We start from the raw sequence: 22,156 nt of genomic DNA, 5'->3' as shown, positions 1-22,156 counted from the left end.
GAACTGCTTTCAAAGACCTGGCTGATTGCATCTCTGGTTACCAGGAAACAACAGGACAAGCTGCAAAGTCCCATCACAGGAAATAAAAAGAATGCTCTAGCAACCGCCAGCATTTTCCCACCAGGATCCCAGCCAGCTGTCATTCTTGCTTCTTGGCGTAAGAACAGAACAAGCTTAAGAATAGCAGTTGCTTCTTCCGAGGCAGGCACTGTGCTAAATGCTTTAATCTTACTTAATTCTTCTGATACTCTACGAGGCAGCCATTATCACAGGAATTTTCACTAAATGGTCAAGTGGTTAAGTAATTTGCATAAAGTCGGTCTGAAGCTGGGGAATAGATGTTTTCATCCAGGCATGTGTACCTCTTGAGGGCCTGTACACATCCTGCTTTAGCAATCAGGCAAGCACCCTCATTTTTCTCCCCCTAATGCTTTTAACTTTGGAATAATTTTAGATTTACCAGGAAGATGCAAAGATTGTATCGCTTTTCTTTATACCACTCATCCAGCTTTTCCCTAACGTTAACATCTTATAAAGAAATTAATGGTACATTACTAATTAAACTTCAGGCCTTACTCGTATTCTACCTGTTTTCATACTAATGTCCTCTTTCTGGTTCAGGATCTAATGCTGCATTAGTTGTCTCTCTAACCTCCTTTGGTCTTCTATCCTTGTTTTTCATCACTTTTGACTCAAGCACCAGCATTCTGCAAAACGTCCTCTAATTGGGTTATGGGTTTTTTTAAGAGTATCAAAGGATCATCTTGAATCAGACTATTGTTGACCACTGAACAACACAGGTTCAAACTGGGTGGCTAAATCACATGTGGATTTTTTCGATAAATACGCACAGTACTGTATTCTCTTCCTTATAATGTTCTTAATAAGATTTTCTTCTAGCTTCCTTTATGAGCCAGCAAACAGTGCAGCCAGTCCCCATGACAGGGCCCTATGCTTATCTCTTGCAGAACACTCTGTACCATCTGGTGCCACTGGGTCCTCGGAGGAGGATGCAAGCTTCCGGAGAGCAAAACTTTTTTAATCACTGATGAAAATAGGGCTTGGTGTGTATTTGTGGGGTGACCGAATCTCTATGTACTTTATGTACTGATGTGGAACAATCTCCAAGATCTGCCAAGTGAGAAAAAGCAAGATGCAGCAGAGTGTACTAGCAGTTTTGCACAGAAGGTATGGGGGGCGAGTATACACCCACACATGTTTATATATGGCTCAAGTCTGGAAGGCTCCTCTTCTGCTCAGACTGCACTTGGCTCAGCAGTTTCCACTCTGCTCTGGCTCTTTAAGAACTGGTCCGTTTTGGGGGACCAACATCTCCTTTTCAAAGCAAGGTCTCAAAGGTCTTGGTCGGCTTTAGACGGTGGAGGCAAAAGTGCCACAACCAGTGTGGAAAACACCCAACCGCACGCAGGTACCTCACCTCTCCTTAGGCTCCTCCTCCCAGGAAGTCATTTCACAGAACACAGGCTCATCCTGTCGCACGTCAGGGGCCTAACCAACATCCCGTATTCCTGTTTGGCAAGTGATCTATATCCTCTGCAGTAACGTATCTATTAAATGCCTCCTGCTTTGTGCTGCACCTGTGATCGCAATCGGTCTTCTGCCCTGGTCAAATGTAGCTGGGAGGAGAGAGCCAAATATCCCTGAAGGGTGGTCCCTACGTGAAGGAGAGAAGACTGGAGTCGAAATGGCTTACACAAAGGCAATTTATTAACAGAAAACAATAATTTGAGGAATCCTGTTCACAGACGGCGACCACGGCGACCCCCCTTCCTGCGGGTGCTATCAGAGGGGATGGGGGTGACATCCTCTGTGGGGAGGAAGAGAAAACATCATTGCCTAGAGATTGATGGGAAGGAGTCCAGACCTCCCTAGACCAGTGGCCTAAGAGACCAGCAGTGGATCCTGCTGCGCCCCACACAAAACCTCCATATATGACAGACGCGGACTGCCCCATCTGCTGCTTCCTCAAAATTTCTGTAGTCTGAACTCATTTTTATGCAGGGAAAACTGAGGCTCAGAAAAGATATACAACTTACATACAATGTCAGAAGCAGGAGAGGAATCAGGTTTCTGATACCCAGCCCACTGACTCTCTAGTGGAAAGATTCTACTAAATAGGACACCTAAGACTGGCTTCTTTTCAGTCAGTAAAAGGTTGAAAATATTCTGAAAAAATAACATCTTAAGAGGAAAGGGCTGTACCACCAGACAGAGGGATCAGTACATGATGCTACCATGTGCACGGACACAGGGAAGGGCTAACATCTCAGGGGCTAAAAAGGGTTGGGAGATCACAGGCACGAGGGGGCAGGCACTACACAGATATATGGGACTCGCTGTGATTCTCAACCACAGGAGGTGTCGCTCCCTGCATTCATTACCCAAGGGCAAAATGACTGGTGTACTCTAATACTTAGTAGGCAAGGACCAAGGCTACAAATGGTCCAACAAATAAGGAGACAGACCACACAAAATGCCAACTCCCTTAAGAAACACTGAAGAGGATGGACAATGATTCCCCTGTCAGTTCCACCAGCCACGGTGTCAAGCCGTACGCACCAGGCAGTGTGGGACATAGAGGTTAAGAAATCAAACTGCTGTCCCAATGCAGAAGAGAAGGTCAAGATTCACAACAAGGTGACAGGGGTGTTCAGGGAGAAGTTTTGTCACGTGGTGCCTCTTGCAGTCCCCATTTACAACCTTCATTACCAACAGTCCCCAGACCCAAGCACTGCATCCACTGGGTACATCACAAGCTTTCTGGAGTTAATACTTCAAAGCCAATCCAAATACTAGCTAGAGGGGGACACTTACCAATCCGCCCAATCTTCATTCCTGAGCGGGCAAGGGCTCTCAGGGCTGACTGGGCCCCAGGTCCAGGGGTCTTGGTTCTATGAAATGAGGATATATGTTAAGAAAAGCTCCGTCCAACTCACTAGGGGTTCTTTCTAAGATCCCATAACCCTATAGTTAAGGAATCTGTAACTTTCCTTAAAAGGCCAAACAGTGCCCAATGTGGGCCTTGAACTCAAGGAACCGGAGATCAAGAACTATCTGAAATCAGAGATGGGCACTTACCAACAACCACCCAGGCACCCCAAACAATGAATACTTAAGGTTTAGTGGGCCACTTATGATTTTTGTTGCATTATTTTCTGGCCCATGGGTCATAGTTTGTGCTTTGCTCTCACTTCAGCTCATTTAAAGCACTGTCACTTTCTGCCACAGGGTAGAATTCTTTTTTGGTGATCTGTTCATTTCCAACTGCTCCACCTGCCCCAAACCAAGACACAGCATCTTCTCAGTGGACCACTTCACCTGGTCTGGTGCCACAGAGGACTCATCGCTTTTATTTTGTTTTGACATAAGCTCTATGCCCAATGTGGGGCTTGAACTCATGACCGTGAGATCAAGAGTCGCATGCTCTACCAAATGGGCCAGCCCCATGTCCCAACACAAGCAGTCATCTTCAAAAATGTCCCATCTTGGGGCGCCTGGGTGGCTTAGTCAGTTTAAGTGTATAACTTCAGCTCAGGTCATGATCTCGTGGCCCGTGAGTTCAAGCCCCATATCGGGCTCTGTGCTGCCAGCTCAGAGCCTGGAACCTGTTTCAGATTCTGTGTCTCCCTCTCTCTGTCCCTCCCTCACCCATGCTGTCTCTCAGAGAGGGGGGAAAAAAAAAAGTCCAATCTCAAGGCACCTGGGGGACTTAGGTGGTTAAATGCTTGACTCCTGATTTTGGCGTAGGTCATGATCTCATGGGATTGAGCCCCACACTGGACTCTGTGCTGACAGCACGGAGCCTGCCTGGGATGTTCTCTGCCCCTCCATGGCTAGTGCTCATGCTCTCTCTCTAAATAAACTTTAAAAATGCCCAATGTCATCAAGTCATTACTGTTAAAAAGGTCTTATGCTTCTCCCACCCTCTTTGGCTGAAGTCCAAATCCTTAAGACCTAACCAGAACTTGCTCCTGCCTAGTTCTCCGATCACAACTCGTAACACTCTTTCCCAGAAATGTGCCAAGTTCATTTCCACTCAAGACTTTTTCACAGCAGTTGTATCTTGCTGAGTATCTTCTCCTTGTCCTTTCACTGGACCTATTCCTGGCACAATATTTAGGTCTTAGTTGAAATTACAGTTTGTCACTAACTCCCATGGCTGACACCATACCTTTGCTTCCTAGCACTTGCCACAAATGGGAAGCACAGTCCCCTTAGGTTGTTTAAGGTGCCTAGGTGCCTCTATACAGAAGAAGTGATAGCTATCCTTTTCCATCATTCTTTTCTAGTACCCAGAACACAATACCTGGTATATGAGTGCTCAATAATCAGTTAAGTCAGGGAGGGGGAAGCAGAGGTGGTGGTGCAACTACTAAACATGAACACACTTAAATGGCTTGTGTAAAGTCACAAGAGAAAAACCAAGCCTCAAATCCAGGGGCTCTGGCATCCAAGCCCAGAGATCTCACCACCCGGCCCCGGCCTCACATACCTATTTCCTCCTGTGGCCCGGAGTTTGATGTGGAGAGCGGTGATGCCCAACTCCTTGCACCTCTGGGCTACGTCCTGGGCAGCCAACATGGCAGCGTAGGGAGAGGACTCATCCCGGTCAGCCTTCACCTTCATCCCACCAGTCACGCGGCAGATGGTTTCTCTGGGAACAAAAGCTCACGGTCATTTTGCTCACGCAACAAGGATTCTAAGTGCTTTTCGCACTTAGTAAAGAGTAAAGAGCACCACAGTCAGGTATGGCAGAAGACAAAGGTCAACATGAATATTCATCCTCCTTTCTAACAGGACTGCTAGGGTTCTGCCTTGATGGGGTTCAAAGACCCAAATTAATGGGATGCTGTATTAACAATATAAATTTACTTCTACACTTAACCCTCTCAATTGCTCCATGAGGTAGGCATTAATAACCTCACCTTACAGATGACAAAACCAAAGCTTAGAATTGGAATGACTTGCTAACGGGAGCCTGAACCTGTATGTAGGGCGGACTTCCAGTCCAACACTGCTCCTCCAAAGTACCGAGAAACTGAGGATTCAAGGATGACCACACTTCACGGACACAAGGGCACAGAATGTCTTTCTCATAACTCAGATGCCTGGGTTATCACAGTATTTGCAACTAAACAACCAAACACATTTCCTTATCTGAACTTTTTAATTCTTTCAAGAGAACCCTTACACCGCCACCCAATTCCAGGGGCATCTCTTCCCCCAAGTACTCACTTGCCAGAAAGATCGGTGACATGGACAAAAGTGTCATTGAAGGATGCAAAGATGTGGCACACACCAAACACATTTTCTCCTTCGGCTACCTGAGGTCCAAGACTGATGACCTGTTCTTCCTTCTTTTCTTTCCCCTTGCGAGGTGCCATTTCTGAAAGGAAGTAAAAAAAATCTCCACGTTAGCAACGGACAAGAGGTTTCCACAATCCTTTTCCTGGCTATTAAAGGAAATCTCCAAGTTTTGCTCCTGTGTCTCCCTTCCCTCCCGCCAGGTCTGTGCACGCTCTTCTCTGCCTAAACTCACTTCTCCCTGCACTTAGGAGATTTCAACTGGGGACTAAAGAAGCAAAATACGTGGAGATAACCTCTCTCCTGAATTTACTAAAAGCACACATCATAGCACTTACAGGAAAGCAGCCTAGAGTTCTAGCAGCAAGACCACAATTAACCCTCCAGTTTTTACCAAGTAGGCCTCAAAAACACGAAAAACACTGGCTTAGGTCTCGAGAGACCTCCAAGGCCAACTGACAGCTCTGCACACCTGGGTAAATCAATTCTCCCTGGGCCTTACTGCCTGCTATACAGATCCTGAGAAGTTGCTGAGGATTTGTGTAGAGTGATGCAAGTCAGTTGCAGAGCAGTAAGGGGCACCAGGTTAAGGGATTCCTCGTCTACGCTTCCCAATACTTCCAGTACCAGGAGTGCTTCTGGCCTGCTAGACCCCAAGTATCATTTACTGGTTAGGCTCAAAGACTTTAAGACTACATCCAAAAATGATTAGAAGGCCAAGGACCTACCCGTGAATTGGTGACAGCTGAAGACCTTTTATGGAAGACACCTGCTGCCTGAACTCTGCACTAACTCCTTGGCTTAGAATTCAAAGGTCCCCTACCCACATATCCCCCTAGCTTCATCTCCCACTATATCCCGGGGTCTACCAGATCCCTCCAAAAGCCACTTTAAATGCTATCTCCTATCTTCTGACAATTCATTTCCTGCTATCCTTCCACAACTTATCAAAACCAAATTCTTTTTTTTTTAATTTAAAAATTTCTAAATTATTTTTAAGAGACAGAGTGGGGGGAATGGGGGGGGCAGAGAGAGAGGGAGACACAGAATCTCAAACAGGCTCCAGGCTCTGAGCCATTAGCACAGAGCCTAACGCCAGGCTTGAACTCATGAACCATGAGATCATGACCTGTGCTGAAGTCGGACACTTAACCGACTGAGTGACCCATACGCCCCAAAACCAAATTCTTAAACTTTTACTAGAATCGGGCATCAAAGGAAATAAAACATTCTTTTGGAAGGCTGATGGAAAAGCCCCATCCTAGAGACTCAAGTGTTAGTGAAACCAAGTACCTCTAATCTGACATAGCATGTAATGGAAGGGCAATTACACCGTCAAATGAAGAAGGCAGGTAAGGTACGTGGAAGGTTAAGAGAGGACGACTTTCTGCCCAAAGCACCTCCCGAGACTCAAGAACCGGAACAATTTCCTAACACTTCCAGAAGACACCAGAAGTAAGAAAGGCTCAGATGATTTAGGCTGTACCCTTCCAGATGAAGGCAAACATGGCCTTGCTTAGGTTTGTAATGACAGTGGCAAAACCACACTTAAAAGCCAACACCCCAACTCCCAGTCCAGCACGCTCTGCCCTGTGCCAAGATGCTTCTATTCCACGATGAACTACCAGTCCAGACCTGAGAAAGTCCCTGTCTCCTGCGTGCCTGGATCTCCCCAGAGCCTTCCTTGTACAAGGTCTAGTGAATGACCCCAGGAAGCACAAGTGCAGGCCTTGGATGTACCAAGGTAGCTGTTCCTACGGTGAAATTACATCCTCTTTCGGAGTAAGAACCGTAAGGAAGGTACCAAAGAAAAGCTCGAAGTTCTGCCTCGGGAAGCCCAGAAAGACCAGCAGACCTGAACTAAGGAAGCACGACGACGAATTCCCGCCGTGGCCACTCCACAAAGGCCGATGTGCCGTGTCCCCACTCCATGCCGCCCTGAACGGGCGATGAGAACGGTCCTCGCCGAACATATAAACGCATGGTAGGTACTCAGTCAACACTCATGTACATTCCCTACCCTCAATTTCAGGCTTTGTAACGCGCGCCCTAAGCGCCCAGTACTTACAACGTGCCAGATCTAGCAACCAATCGGGCTCAGAGAGCACCCAACCTAGGGCCGTTTCTCCCGATTCCGCCCCTGAATCCTCACTACAACCCCACGGAATCCGGACAATTAATCCCATTTCCCAAACGAGGAAACACGACAGATCAGGCGCCCGGCCTGCGACCGCTCAAGAAGCTGGCAGAAGCCACTCAGACTAGGGTCCCCGCTCCTTCCCAAACATGCTGTGCGGCCCCTTAGACGGAACCGAGGTGGCAGCGCGGAGTCAGGGCCTTCAGGGCTGTAGCCACACTCACCCCCACTTCCCAAGCTCCTCTTTGAGGCAAGACCGCCGCCTTCCGAGACCCGGCGCGCCCCCGAGTCTGGGGTCGGCCGGCCGCACTCCTCTCGCCTGGCCCCTGACTCGGCTTCCGCGGAAATACCCCAGACCCGCGCCCCAGACCCCGATGGGTACCCCTGCCTCACGATGCCACTCGATTGAACCCGCTGAAGCCTCTTACCTGCGCGTCTTCTCTAGATTCCGCCACCGGAAAGAGAGAGCGAGAGAGGGCGGGGCGACGGGTCACGTCCGCGTTCCCGGAAGTGGACGTCTGAGGTCACGGAGCGAGGCCGGCGGCCCGTTTCCAAGGAATTGAAGACTCGCCCTTGGGAAAGGCGGTGTACTTAAAAGAGCGCTAAAGGAGGCAAGGGGCAAGGTGTCGCTGCGAGCAGGTCTGCCTCTGAGACTGCACGGAGCAGCTACATCTGCTGAGTGGCACGGACCCACTTGCAAAGATGGTGGCGGCCGCGCCTAGACGGACTTCTTCCATCCTGAACCCGCGCCTAGTAAGCCCGGAGACGGCAGCGCCTCTCGTGGCGCGGAGGGCAATAACAACAACAACAACGCTGATCACAGACTGGCCGACTATGTCCTGAGCAAAATAAGGATAAATTATTCAATATTTATTATTTACTAGCTTGGGCTGAGCGATTTATATGCATTGCTTCATTTAAGCCTCACAAAATTATCAGATAGATAACTATTTTTATTTCATTTTTACAGTTAAAGGATGTTAACTAAGATCACACATTTGTGGCTGATTTGAATTCTGACTTCGAAGACTGTATGGTAGCTACTTCCATGTATTCCTCTAATAGTGAAGGACCTTGAAGGGTTGAGAGAATGTATAGATGGAGACATGGGAAAGGGCAATGAAATAAGTCACGTTATATATGTATATATACACATATGTGTATATACACATATACACATATATGTACATATATAAAGCCCATGTAATAGACTACATATATTTCATGTATATGACATTTTTTAACAAAATGAGCGATTATACAGAGTAACATACGGCCCTTTCTTCACTAGAACTGATGCCACCAAACAGCTTTAACTCAATTTACAGAAGACCTCCTTTTTTAAAAAGTAGTGCTTCTTTTCCCCTTTACAAAAGTAATTAATTACAGAATACCTATAAAAGAGAAACATAGAAACATTCTCAAAGGAGAGCAAAAGGAGAACAAAAGAGAAAAAGCAATGACACTCTTACCCATCACAATTAACACCTTGGGATGTGTCCTTTCCAAACATTATCTATGCAAATACATACAGAAAAGGCACTTCCTTTTCTTAAGTAAAGAGAATAACCTTGCAGTATTTTTTCCTGATGGTTAAAAAAACTATGCTCATAAACTATCCATACAATAAAGTAGATAGTAAAAACCATTTCTAAATTCTTTCTTCTAGTGATACCACCGTTATCAAATTATCATTATTGAATTGGCGCATAATTCCAGAAATAACTTTCTATATCCATATTTTTATCATATAACACACAGTGTTCTGTAAATGAAATCATATTCTGCATGCAATTGGTAACCTTTTTTTCCTCAACATTGTGGACATCTTCCTATAACTGTAGTAGAGAACTACAACATTTTTTTTACAAATATTTAAAATTTTACTTGTTATTTTGAATATTGAGTGCATTCACAAAAATTTTTAAAAAGTACAAACATATATGAAAAAGTATGCAAAAAAAAAAAGTCTTCCTCTCACCTCTACCCCCGGCAACTCTATCCTCTTCCTCTCAAGCAACCAGGAATAGCTGTATTTTTTTTATATTATTTTAATGTTTATGTATTTTTGAGGGAGAGATAGAGTGCAAGCAGGGGAAGGGCAAAGAGAGAGGGAGACACAGAATCCAAAACAGGCTCCAGGCTAGCACAGAGCTGAATGCTTTGCTCAAACTCAAACTGCCAGATCATGATCTGAGCCAAAGTTGGAAGCTTAACTGACTGAGCCACCCCGGTGCCCCCATGGAATATCTGTATTGTATGATTTTTAACTACTACCTGATATTCCTTTGTATAGCTGAACCATTATTTAACTAGTTCTCTGTTGGTGGACACAAAATTTGTAAATGTAAACAAAACTGTCTAGAATATACTTGTGCCTTTCTTTCCTCAGGGTAGATTGCCGGAAGTCAAAAGGAATATATATCTGAAATTTTGATACCTGTTGCTAAACAGTCCTCCAGAAAGTTCATGTCAATTTCCACTTCTGCTTAACTGAGAAACTAAATATGTCTCCTACTATATTGTATTTCTGCCATGGTTGGTACAGTGAGATGTCTTTTTATGGATTGTTTTGCATTTTTTCTGTGAATTGTCTGTTGATAATCCTGAAAAGGGAGGGCTTTCTATTCTCAAGTAGTAAATTCCTCACTAGAAGAGGTATGATAGCAGAGATTGGAGAATTGTGGAGTGAGTTCTTGCTTTGGATAGGAGTTTTACTAAACAGACCTCAGTGAGGGAAAACTTGAAGGGAGCATGGCTTAATCTTATGGCTAAAGGCAATCCATACAGTTACCTCTGTAATAGCCAGGCACCTGGCTGACTTAGTTGGTAGAGCATGTGACTTTTGATCTCAGGTTCATGAGTTCAAGCCCCATGTTGGGCATAGAGCCTACTTTAAAAAATTAAATAACATAAAACAAATGCTTATTCTTTTAAAAAGAAAAACATATTTCCTTTTACAGGGAAGTCTTATTTTCATATCAAATCATCAAAGCCACTGCTTTCAAACTCCAGTTTGATGATTCAATCAGGATATGTATTATTTCTACAAAGAGTTATTAGTTGTGTGCCTTTGGGCAAAAATTGTAAACTCTCTTGGCTTTAGTTTTCTCATCTGTAAAATGAGATAATAATGGTATTTTTAAAATGTATATTGAAGTCCATGTCTTCATTTGGTACTTGCTCTGTGCCAACCTCTGAGATATAATAATACTGACATTTAAGCTAAGACTTAAAAACAGAATAAGAATTCATTAAATTCGTGGAAAGAATGGTCTGGACAAGGAGAGCAGCTTATGCAAAGGCCGTGAGGTGGGGAGGCACTTGGGGAGTTCAAGGAATTAAAAACATGGCCAGTATGGGTGGGGTATTGTGTGCAAGGGAAGAGGGATGGGAGATCATGCTGGAGGAATGGTGGGAGCCACTTTCTGCTGGGTCCTACCTCTCTTTTGCGTTGCCTGCTTTCTCCATCCCACCCCGTCCCATGCCCTGTCGGCACTGTGAGCACAGGGAATGTGTTTGCCGTCAACTCTCATGCCTTATTCAGTCATTCAGTAAAGACTTGCTGAGCACTTAGTACACGTCTCGCACCGTTCTAGATACTTAGGATACATTTGTGACCAAAACAGACAATGATCCCTCCCTTCTTGGGGTTTGTATTCTGGCGGCAAGGGCAGGCATAATATCTAAATAAATTCCCTATTATATTAAAAGGTGACCGGTGACTCTGGAAAGAAGGAAACATTGAGGAAGGTAAAGGACATTGCAGGGGTGGGGGGTTCTCAGGAAAGAGGTGGGGCATGTGGCAGATTTAAAGTGAGACGGCGAGGTAGCCTTGTTGAGAGATTCGAGCAGAGGGGGAGGCAGGAAAAGGAGCGAGCATTGCCAGTATCTAAGGGAAGATTATCACAGGCAGAGGGAACAGCATGTACAAAGGCTCACAAGTGAACCACTGACCTGGTGCAGGAACCCCGTAAGGACGCCAGTGTGGCTGGAGCGCAGTGAGGAGATGTAGTGATGGCGGGGAATGGGTGGTATGGGCACATCGTGTAGGCCTTTAGGTCATTGGGAGGACTTTGCTTTTTACTCTGAATGGAGCCATCAGACGGTTTTGAGCAGAGGAGGGACAGAATCTTACTTATGTTTTTTTTTTTAAGTTTATTTATTTTGAGAGAGAGAGAGAAAACACGAGAGGGGGGAGGGGCAGAGAGAGGGGGAGAGAGAGAATCCCAAGCAGGATCCATGGTGTCAATGTGGAGCCTGACGTGGGGCTCGATCCCACAAACCGTGAGATCATGACCTGAGCCGAATTCAAGAGTCAGACGCTTAACCAACTGAGCCACCCAGGTGCCCCCTGACTTATGTTTTAATAGGGCCAATGAGGATGCTCTGTGGAGAACAGGCTCTCGGCAGGTGTACTGGTGGGGGTGAGGGGCTAACAAAGAAGGGGAGGTTCCAGTTTAGAGGGAAAAGATACTGGTAGCTGAGACCCAGGTGGCATCAGTAGGGACAGAAAGAAGTGATCAAAGTTCGATTGTATTTCTGAAGTAGATCCAACGAGATTTCTTGATAGGTTAGACAGGAGGCATAAGAGAAAGAGAATTATCAAAAATGATTCCAGCACTTATGGCAGAAGGAACTGGAAGGATGGAGTGGCCATCAGCTAGGATGGGGAAGGCCGAGGGTGGAGTTGGTTTTCAGGGGAAGATCAGATGTTCAACCTGAGGCCTGAGTCTAAGGTGTTCAGTGCACATCCAAGTGGAGATGCCAAGGAGGTTTGGGGGATAGATGTGTCTGGAATTGAAGAGAGCCATCTTCAGCATCTGGATGGTATTTGAAATCATGAGACTGTTGGTGACAACGGGGAGGCTGAGTCCAGATGGAGAAGAGCTTCAGAGACTGGGCGTCAAAGCATGGGGATAAGAGAAAAAGAAGCAGGGAACAGTAAAATGGAAGGAGAACTGAGAGGGGGTGTGCGAGAAGCCAAGTGAAGAAAGGGAATCCAGGAGAAGGGCCGAGAATGTGCGTGGATGCAGCAACATGGCGGGCACTGGCCACCCCCACAAGAGCGGCTTCAGCGTGCGTGCCTATCAGCGGAACGTTTGGATGGAGTAGATTTAAGAAAGAAATAACACATGCAAAAGGCAGAGGATGAGAGAAAGAGGAAATGAGATCAAGAGGTTCTTTTGGGTTTTCTTTTTTAAGGCTGCATCCACAACAGATGTTTGTACACCGATGGGAGTGAAAATTTGAGGAAGGAGCTGTGTCCTTGAGCACGTGAGATCTGATGGGCTTTAGAGCCCACAGGGAGGAATCGGCTTTGGGTAGGAGCGTGGATAGCGCACCTGTGCAAATGGGGGAGAAGGAAGGTGCTGCAGGGGGAGCACGTGCGGGGGTGGGGGCTGGAGACTGGTCTCACTGGGGGAGTAGCACGAGGCTGGAGGTGCGCAGAGGCATATGGAAGGTTGGAGGTGAGAGAAGGCTTGAAGTGGTCACCGAGGTCTAGGGCAGTGGAGGATGATTCCAAGGCAGCATTAAAGGCCCACTTGAGGTTAGTGGTTGGTGTTTTCTCCAGCCACGTTCAGCTGCGTGGATGCAGGCATGGAATAAACAGCATTTGTCAAGAGACGAGAACTTGAGAGACAGGCAGGAGGATTAGGGTGAGTGCCCAGAACAGTGACCATGATTGAGCACGACATTGAAGCTGGATGACTGAGGCCATGAGAATGTCAAGGGGCTAAGGGACACCCTAAAGATTATGGGGGCAACAGGTCAGAGGTCCCAGTGGGGCGAAGGACAGCTGAAGTCAGTCACTGACTGATACTCTGGGCTGGCAGTCAGGGGCCGAGGGGCGTGAGATTGAGATGCTGGTTCAAAGAGGACTTGCAGGCTTGGTAAGACCGTAGGAGTGAGTGGTCCGGATGGGCGGGGGGATGAGCTCTTTAGAGAAGAGCAGATCCAGGGTGATGGCAGCATCCTCTGTGTGAAAACCAAGAGGACCAAGAACTGAAACAGGGACAGCCTGATTGAGTGTGAAACTGAGTCCAGGGTACAGAAAGTCCTTGAGGATGGCAGGCGGTGCCCCAGGGGCTGGTAGATGTCTGCGCTGAGGTGGAGTAATGCTCCCTGGCTACACGCGCGTGCGGTGACAAGATTCAAAACTGGTGTCCTTTAGGGCGGAGGGAAGGAGAATGGCCTGGAAATGACAGTGAGCAGCCGGACAACAGTCTCACATCCTGTGGTTCCTGCCTCCTTCTCTCACTTGCATAGCGGGGAAGCTGCCCAGAGGCCTGCAGGGAAGTGCAGCGTCCTCAGCGGTGGGCCAGCTTTCCTAGGACGGAGCAAGAATATCCAGAGAAGAGACTGGGAGAGAGAGAGATCCCATTGCTAATGGTTTGGCATTCCTTTTTTTTTTTTTAATTAATTTTTGTAATGTGTGTTTATTTTTGAGAGACAGAATGTGAGTGGGAGAGGGACAGAGAGGGAGAGACACAGAATCAGAAGCAGGCTCCAGGCTCTGAGCTGTCAGCACAGAGCCTGATGCGGAGCTTGAACCCACAAACCCAGAGATCGTGACCGGAGCTGAAACCCAACGCTTAAAGAACTGAGCCACCCAGGCTCCCCTTTGATGGCCTGGGATTCCTGAGGGCAGCAGGAGGCTTTGAGGAGCTGAAGGGGGATTGAGGGTGGGGACCGAAGAGGGGCTGCCAGAGGACCCCCCACAGGGACCAGAGTGCAGAAACAAGGGAGGCCCTGGGTGTGGGGTGGGCAGGTACCAGCCCCAGAGACTAGTGACTGAACATTGCAACTGCTTAATGAACAACAGTAGCAACAAGAGCGCCTACATTAATCACTTACAGCATGCCCGACTCTCTACTAAGCGAGGTGCTTGTATCATCCCATTGAATCCTTTCAATCACCCTGTGAGGTGGAAATTTTTTATTCCCTTCATTTTACAACGAAGGAAACAAGGAAGCAGTCAATAGCCATCAGTGGTGGTGCGGGAATCTGAGCCCAGACAATCTGACTATAAAGCCTGGATATTTTATTTTTTTATTAGAAAGAGAGAGCATGTGTGAGCCTGACAAGGGTCACAGGGAGAGAGAGAGAGAGAGAGAGAGAGAGAGAATCCCAAGCAGGCCCCATGCTCAGCATTCACCCCAGAACCCACGGCGGGGCTCGATCCCACAACCCTGGCTGGGATCATGACCTGAGCTGAAATCAGTAGTTGGACATTCAACTGACCGAGCCACCCAGGCACCTCAAAGAGCTCAGCTGAAATCAAGAGTTGGACATTCAACTGACCGAGCCACCCAGGCACCCCAAAGAGCTCAGCTATTTTAAATATCAAATCTAGGTGTTTTCTAAATATCTGTTGAATGGGTAAACGAAGAGCAGAGAGTTGGCCTGAGAAACCCCAACCCGGCCCTCTGCTGGGCTCTCAAGCCCAGCCTGGAACGTGCCACGCTTCCTATGCTTAGCAACTGTCCAGACTTCAATTTGCTCATAGATTCCATCCTCTGCTCCCCTTGGAGGCAGGTTTTGCAAAAGGGAGCAAGGAATGGTGGCAGTCCCTGCTTCCCTCCTGGAAAACCTCGGTTTCCATCCTCCAAAGGCTGTGACCCACCTGCTTCTGAGGCTCACAGACCCCCCAGTCTGGGTGCATGAGCCCCAGGCCCTCCCAGCACTTAGCATGCGGAGGGAAGCATCACAGAGCCTTTGTCAAGGTCGTTGTCGAAGGAGGACTACAGGCAAGAAGCATGGAGTATGTGAAGTCTGCTTAGCAACAGGGCGTGTAGGGCGCCTGTGGGGGCAACAGAGGGCAGGTCTGGCTTGGTCAGCAGCTTCTAGGGAGGTGCCGTTCACTTAGAGGCCCAGAGTGGGCCCAGAGTGGGAGTAGGGGTCAGCCAAGACAGGCAGATGAGAGTTGGGGAGAATTTCCAGGCTGAGAAGTCAACCTGTGGCACAGTCTTGAGTCAGTGGAAAACATGGATCACTCAGGATCATGCCTGAAGTTCCGTGACGTTCCGGGTGGCTGGAGGGGAGGGAATGGTGGGAAGTGAGCTCCAAGACTGCGGGTTGAGAGACTAAGTGCCTGGATGGGGTGTTTGCTCCGAGGCCCAGAGCCGCCCAGGGAGGGAGATCAAGGTCGGGGTGGGGGAGGTCTCAGGGAGCTGTTGCAACTCCCCTGAGTGGAACAGAGGAACTGAGAATGCCTGCTCCCTCCTAGGTTTCCCACTAGGTGGCGCCTGATCCCCACACTGTGGGGAAGGACCGGCCTTGGCTGAGGTTGATCAGGGGTTGCTGTTTGTTAAGGAAGGGCTCCTAGTTTCTGAGCCCAGAAGTTGGTTGGGGAGTATGAGTGTGAGTCTGTGTGTGTGAATCTGCACTTCAGTCAGGACATCCACCTGGGACACGGTTGTGATGTGGCCTTGGCGTACATTCTCCCTTCGTGCCTCATGATACCACCAGGAACTCAGATTTTTATCCTCATTTTCTAGAGTGGGAAGCTGAGGCTAGAGAAGGTCAGAGATGTGCCCACGGTCACTGGGCTGGTTCAGAATGGAGTAAATGGATAGAGGTTACCACCAGGGCCCCCAGATATAGATCTAAGCCTGTGCACCTTGCCATGCTGCTGGACCAGCTTTCAATTTTTTTTTTAAATGTTTTTATTTATTTCTGAGAGAGAGAGAGAGAGACAGTGTGAGCAGGGGAGGGTCAGAGAGAGAGAGGGAGATACAGAATCTAAAGCAGCCTCCAGGCTCTGAGCTGTCAACACAGAGCCCAACACGGGGCTCGAACTCACGAACCATGAGATCATGACCTGAGCTGAAGTTGGATGCTCAACCGACCAAGGTGCCCCAGGACTGGCTTTTAAAGGACCTGCTCTGGGTCACCTTGAAGGGAATAGCAAGGCCCAATGGGTTGGTGATATCAGGATATGGATTCTGGGTCATTGTCCATTCAGAGCACTCCTTGAGCACCTACTATGTGCCAGGCACTGTGCTAGGCATTGGTGAACAATAAGGCAATGGATAGCATAGACAGGAAGGCACAGTCTAGCAGGGAGAAAGCCAGACGATATACAAATGAACTGGCCAACAACTTTATCATTACGGATTGTGGTAAGTGCTGTGAAGGAGACAGGCAGATCCAAGAAGGTCACAAGGGTGGGCTCCTTTTCTTGAAGCGGGTGGGGACTGGACTCTGAGAGACTCAAAGGTTAAGAAGGCATAGCTAGAGGAAATAGCTGGTCCAAGAGCTGCCAAGGCAGAGAAGAGCCTGAGAGACTGCATGGAGGAGAGGGCAGATGAAGAGGGGGAAAGAGGTAAGATCATCCAGTAGGCCAGGAGCCTGGTGAGCCCTGGTAAGGCCTGGTGAGGAGCTATAAGCAGGGTATTGCGTGTTCTGATCTGTGTATTTCAAAGCTCACCCTGAGGGCATGTGGGTGGCTCAGTCAGTTAACTGTTGGACTCTTGGTTTCAGCTCAGGTCATGATCTCACTGTTCTTGGCTCATCAGGCTCTGCCCTGACAGTGTGGAGCCTGCTTGGGATTCTCTCTCTTTCTCTCTCTCTCTCTCCCTCTCCCTCCCCTCTCCCCCTCCCTCATTCATGCTGTCTGTCTCTCTCTCTCAAAATAAATGAACTTCAAAAAACAAAAACAAAATCAAAAGCTCACTCTGGCTTTGTTGGGAAAATCAGGTAAAGATGATCATGCGGGTGAAAGATGGCGGCTCGGAGCATGATCATAGCTGTGAGGATGGAAGGACCAGATCCAGGTCTGAGAGGTACTTTGGAAGTAGAATCTGTAGGATTTTCAGATGGATGGGATGCAAGGGTGAGGATGATTCCAGGCACTAGGGTTCCGCACTGGGTGAATGGTGGGGCCATTTATCAACGTGGTGGACCCTGGGAGAGGTCGTGATAGGGGCAGGGAGGGGGTCGGAAGCTCAGGCCCTGTTACTTTTGCAGCTGCCTGTAGGATGCCCCAGTAGACAGATGGCACAGCCAGTTGAGGCTCACTGGAAAGGTCAGGGCTGCTGGTGTAATTGAGGAGCCTCTAGACTGTACTAACATCAAGGCATTGGAGAGGGTCGCACAGTCCACAGTCCAGGTGGCTCAGCGGTAGAAGGTAGCAAAGGCCCCATCACTGGAGGTGTGCAAGGGAGCCATGTCAGCCACAGCTGCTGGAAAGGGGAGGCCTCTTTGAGGGAGGCAGAACGAAACGGCCTCTGAGGGTGCCAGAGACCAAGCCTGGGTGGCCCCGGGACTCTGTGGAGGAGCTGGCCATGCCGACTCTGTCTCTTTGTCTGGTTAGATTCTCCTTCTCGGTGGCACTTCCCCCACCACCATCTGGCAGGGCCTGGAGACAAGACCCCAGGTGGGGGTGGGGAGGCCAGCTTCAGGGATGGGCTGTAATTTCAGCTGGGGACAGGGTTCCTGAGTTTCAGTGCCACCTGGTGTGAGGTTCCTCTTTCTGGCACCTCCCTCAAGACTGGCTCTCTGCTGACAGTCCCTCCTCCCCAAGTGCAGGGCTCTTCAGCTAGTTTCCCACCTGGAAAGACACTGAGTCAGGTGGCACCACATGGTGGGAGGGTGGGGATAGGGAGGGGTAATTGGAAGGGGCTGCCAAGTTTAATTAGTGGTTGTGAAGCCCTGGAAACTGCATCTGAGAGCCCCCCACCTCCACCCCACCTTGACTTTCATCTTCAAAACTTCCCCACCAGCCTGGATGAAAGGGCCCGGGAGGGGCCAGGTATTAATAGTAATTATTAGTTTCACTAATAAAGAGAAGAAACAGGATTATCCCCAAGCTTAACTTGTTCTCCCCTCTTGGTCTACCTCTTTTCTCTTTTCTCCGGCTCTCTCTCTCTCTCTTCTTTCCTCTTGTCCTCCTTCCCTCTCTCTCTTTTTATTATCCGGGTCTTGCCACTTCTGTGTGTCCCTGTTTTGAGACCTCAGAATCCTGAGTCTCTGGGCCTCATCAGATCTTTGTGTTGGGGTGTCTGGCGCACCAGGACATTTGGGGAGCACCCCTTTGCTTGTCTGGGTTGTGGCAGGAGGGTAGGAAAGCATGTGGGTGTGGGTGTGTAGTAGGGTGCCTATGTCCATCCATCCATTCATTCATTTACTGCTTTACAAATGGTTAATGAACACCTACTAGGTGCCAAGTGCTGGGTTAGGCCCCAGGGATTCAATGCGGGGCAGGACAGACTTGGGCCCTGCCCACAGCGTCAACATCCAAGGGGGGAAGAGGGCTAATAAACAGCAACTGAGAAGTACAGTGAGGTCACAGGTTGTGAGGCACACTAAGTAGGGATACTTAGCAGACATGATGCAGAGTCATGTGGGGGACGACTTTAGGCTGGGGGGACCAGGGAGTCCTCCCCGAGGAGGTGGCATTTGGGCCGAGACCTGAATGATGGGGAGAATAGTCTGTGGTAGGGGGAACAGCCTTTACAAAAGCCCTGACGTGGGAAAGAGCTTTGCGTGTTGGAGGATGAGAAAGGAGGGTAAGGTGGCCCTGTGACAGGAGGGGAGAGCTAGATGGAGAAGGGACAATATGAGCTGGCCTGTGGGCGTGTCCCCCTCTGCAGCACACCAGTCCCCAGACCTGCTAGGATGCTCTGCTGTCTTGAAATTCCTAAACTTTTTATTTTTAAAAAATTTTTGTAAAATGTTTTATTTATTTTTGAGAGAGAGAGAGAGAGAGCGTGAGCAGGAGAGGGACAGAAAGAGAGTGAGACACAGAATCTGAAGACAGGCTCCAGGCTCTGAGCTAGCTGTCAGCACAGAGCCCAAGGAGGGGCTCAAACCCACAAACTGCAAGATCATGACCTGAGCCGAAGCCAGATACTTAACCGACTGAGCCACCCAGGCTCCCCAAAATTCTTAAACTTTTTAAAAAGACATGGATAACCTTCATTTTTTTTAAAGGTCACTTATATTTTGATAGAGAGTAGGGGAGAGGTAGATGGCGTGGGGGAGGGGCAGAAAGCTAGGGAGAGAGAGGGAATCCCAAGCAGGTCTGCACTATCAGCGTGGAGTCTCAGGCAGGGCTCGAACTCACTAACCGTGAGATCATGACCTGAGCCAAAACCAAGAGTCAGATGCTTAACCAACTGAACCACCCTAGCACTCCCTGAAATTCTTAATTTTTGAACAAGGGATTCTGCATCTTCATTTTGCACTGGACCCCATAAATTATGTAACTATTCCTGGCTGGGAAGGGAGGCAAAAGAAGTGAATGTCTGTGTAGAAATATGAGGGCCACTGGGCTTGGTGTTTGGAGAAGGAAGGAAAGAAGGAGGGAAGGGAGGGAAGAGAGGAGGGAGGGTAGGGAGGAAGGAAGAAAGGAAGGAGGGAAGGAAGGAAGCTATGTACATACATGTATGAGCTTATCGGTGAGGCTGTCGCACTAAGGCCACATTAGTTTAGACCAGGGGCTGCTGTTGTGTGTGGAGGGCTCACACACAGCTGTGGCCACAACCAACATACCCAAAGCCCTGAGGCACCTGCTACGTTTCCCAGGGCCTGTTGCCCAAGAGGCTTCCAGAACCTGTGTTTCACAGGCCTGAAGCAGCACCATCAACAGGGAGCGAGGCCAGGCTCATCCCAGGGCCCCACTTTGGGAAACAGGGTGACTCCTTCACCCCAGGTGAGGCAGGACTGTCTTGCGTGTACGACTTGAGACTTTGGAGCCAGGGAGACTTGAGTTCTAATCTGACTTTGTCTTTTGGATGTAAATAACTAAACATTAAGTAGGTGATTTGCTCCTCTGAGCCTCAGTTTCTGTATCTGTAAAATGGGGGTCACCACTTAAATTTGTTGAGGGGATTAAATGAGGTAATAAGGGAAGAATTCTTGTCGGAGTCAGAGCTTGGTAAATATTTGCAATAATAGTTATCATTATCATACAATCTGGAGCCTTGGGTAAACATTCACTTCTGCCTCTAGATGTCTGCATAATCAGGAACAAGCACTTAATCCTCCTGGGCCTCGGTTTCCTCTTCTCTGAAATTGGAGTGATAGCAATCTAGCACATCTCTAACCAGGGTGGTCAGGATGAAGCCACATGATCGCTGGAACTTCTCTGTAAACTGGTATGTACGCATGCGAGTTGTTGGCACACTCTTGACCATTTGGGGGTAGGTCAGGTCGTCTGCGAATCTGCCCACCCGGGGAGAAAAGGACCCTTGGGTTATTGGCAACACATCGAACCTAGTTCCTGGATTCCAGCCCTGAGTTATTGCGCTCACGCTGGAAAGTCTGCCCTGAGAGTGAGCCTCAAGTTCAAGGTCCGAATTTGGGCAAGGAAGAGGAAGGTCCAGAAACTGCAGCGGGGGAGGGGGAGGATGAGCTGAGGGACGACAAAGGAGCCCGAGCCCAAATCCCTGGTGGCCTTGCTTCCTGCCTACCTCGGGTCAGCAAGCATCCAGAAAGCTGTGAGAATTAGTCTCTGGCCATGGGTCCTAGGGAACAGGGTTGGGGTGGACAGACGTCCACTTCATCAACCACGCACACTGCCAGCAGCTGATTGACAGGTGCCTCCAAAACTCATGGGGGGCCCTAAGGAGCACCAGCACCAGCCTGGGAAGGGGGGCCCCTCCCCCCTAGAGGAGTTCTGGTCGGGGGAACCTGGAAGAGAGAGCAAAAGGGCCCTCTACCATCCCTGAGTAAAGACAGTGAGCTCTGGGTCTGTTCCTAGGAACGGCCGTCAAGCAGCCGTGAGACCTTGGGGCTATTTAGCCTCTCTGTGCCTCCGTTGCCTCATCTAGATCACGTTACACCTTCTAAGTGCCGCTGGAGAACTAAGCACGCTAAGCTTCTTAGCAAAGCCTGACACACAGTGAGTGCTTTCACAACATTTGCTGTTATTATATTCCTTACAAGATGAGGCCACTCAGCGAGGTGTGACGGTCTGTTAGATGTCCCGATAGACTAGTTCAAAGCCTTCCTCTATATTTTGCTATAGTTTTGGCTGACAATAATCATTCATTCATTCATTTACTCAGTAAGTATTTATGGAGCCAGTTTATGGCAGCAAAGAGTGGCAGATGGGGGACCCCAGGGCGTCTTGGTTCCTGGAAGGGCATTTGAGCAAGAACTAACATTTATTTGGCGCTGACTATGGGCAGATTCCCACTAACCCAGAAGTGGGCACGAGCCAGCTGACAGCAGAGGGAGTCCAGGTGAAGTCACACACACACACACATACACAAGATCACACAGTAACTCAGTAGCCGCGCTGGGACTCAAACGCAGGCCCGCCTCCCTCTAAAGTTTGTGCTGTTCCAAATCTAGATTCCAGATTCTACCTTCCTGCTGCCCTTCCCCTCAACACCTGGCCCCTGCCCCCACTGGCACAGCCACGTCCCTAGAGGCCAAAGGTTGGGCTGTTTTCTGTTGCCCTCTGTAGCAGGATCTTTGTCATTTCCTCCCTGGTTCTCCTGACCATGCAGAACAACCTTGGGGCTTTCCTCAGAGGGGAAACCCGGACTGGAAGCAGCCCATGGAAAATGTGGCTGCAGGTGACTCCTGATGTTTGCCTTCTCAGCCTCAGAGCGTCTGGGTGCCTGGGACGGGGGGCTAGGTGGGAGGCTCCCGGGGTGGGTGGGGAACCAATGATTTCCCAAGAGCCCCTCTCTGGCTCTGTTGCCTGAGATAGGTCATAGCTTCTCTTTGGGCCTCAGT

The 22,156-nt window shown here is 48.7% G+C and overlaps 1 protein-coding gene across 1 annotated transcript; it reads right to left on the bottom strand.

The window, feature by feature from the left end:
- Positions 1 to 1,706: 1,706 nt before the first annotated feature.
- Positions 1,707 to 7,996, bottom strand: RPS14 (ribosomal protein S14). Its single transcript, XM_039239499.1, has 5 exons — positions 7,891 to 7,996; positions 5,257 to 5,407; positions 4,514 to 4,675; positions 2,836 to 2,912; positions 1,707 to 1,828 (listed from the first exon to the last, which is right to left on the bottom strand). The coding sequence occupies exons 2-5, from the start codon at positions 5,403 to 5,405 to the stop codon at positions 1,761 to 1,763; spliced, it is 456 nt and encodes a 151-aa protein (XP_039095430.1). The 5' UTR covers positions 5,406 to 5,407; positions 7,891 to 7,996; the 3' UTR covers positions 1,707 to 1,760.
- Between the last annotated feature and the right edge of the window lie 14,160 nt (positions 7,997 to 22,156).

Source organism: Hyaena hyaena, unplaced genomic scaffold (genome assembly GCF_003009895.1).
Source record: "Hyaena hyaena isolate Hyena2069 unplaced genomic scaffold, ASM300989v1 scaffold_157, whole genome shotgun sequence".
In the NCBI taxonomy this organism is placed as follows: Eukaryota; Metazoa; Chordata; class Mammalia; order Carnivora; family Hyaenidae; genus Hyaena; species Hyaena hyaena.
Note: the sequence above shows the minus strand (reverse complement) of the source record. Positions and strands in the feature narration are given on the sequence as shown.

Coding starts and splice junctions, on each gene's coding strand:
- RPS14 (XM_039239499.1), bottom strand. CDS start 5,405: ATGGCACCTCGCAAGGGGAAAGAAAAGAAGGAAGAACAGGTCATCAGT. Junction 2,913..4,513: donor CGGGCCACAGGAGGAAATAG/GTATGTGAGGCC, acceptor CTCATTTCATAG/AACCAAGACCCCTGGACCTG. Junction 1,829..2,835: donor AATGAAGATTGGGCGGATTG/GTAAGTGTCCCC, acceptor TCCTCCCCACAG/AGGATGTCACCCCCATCCCC.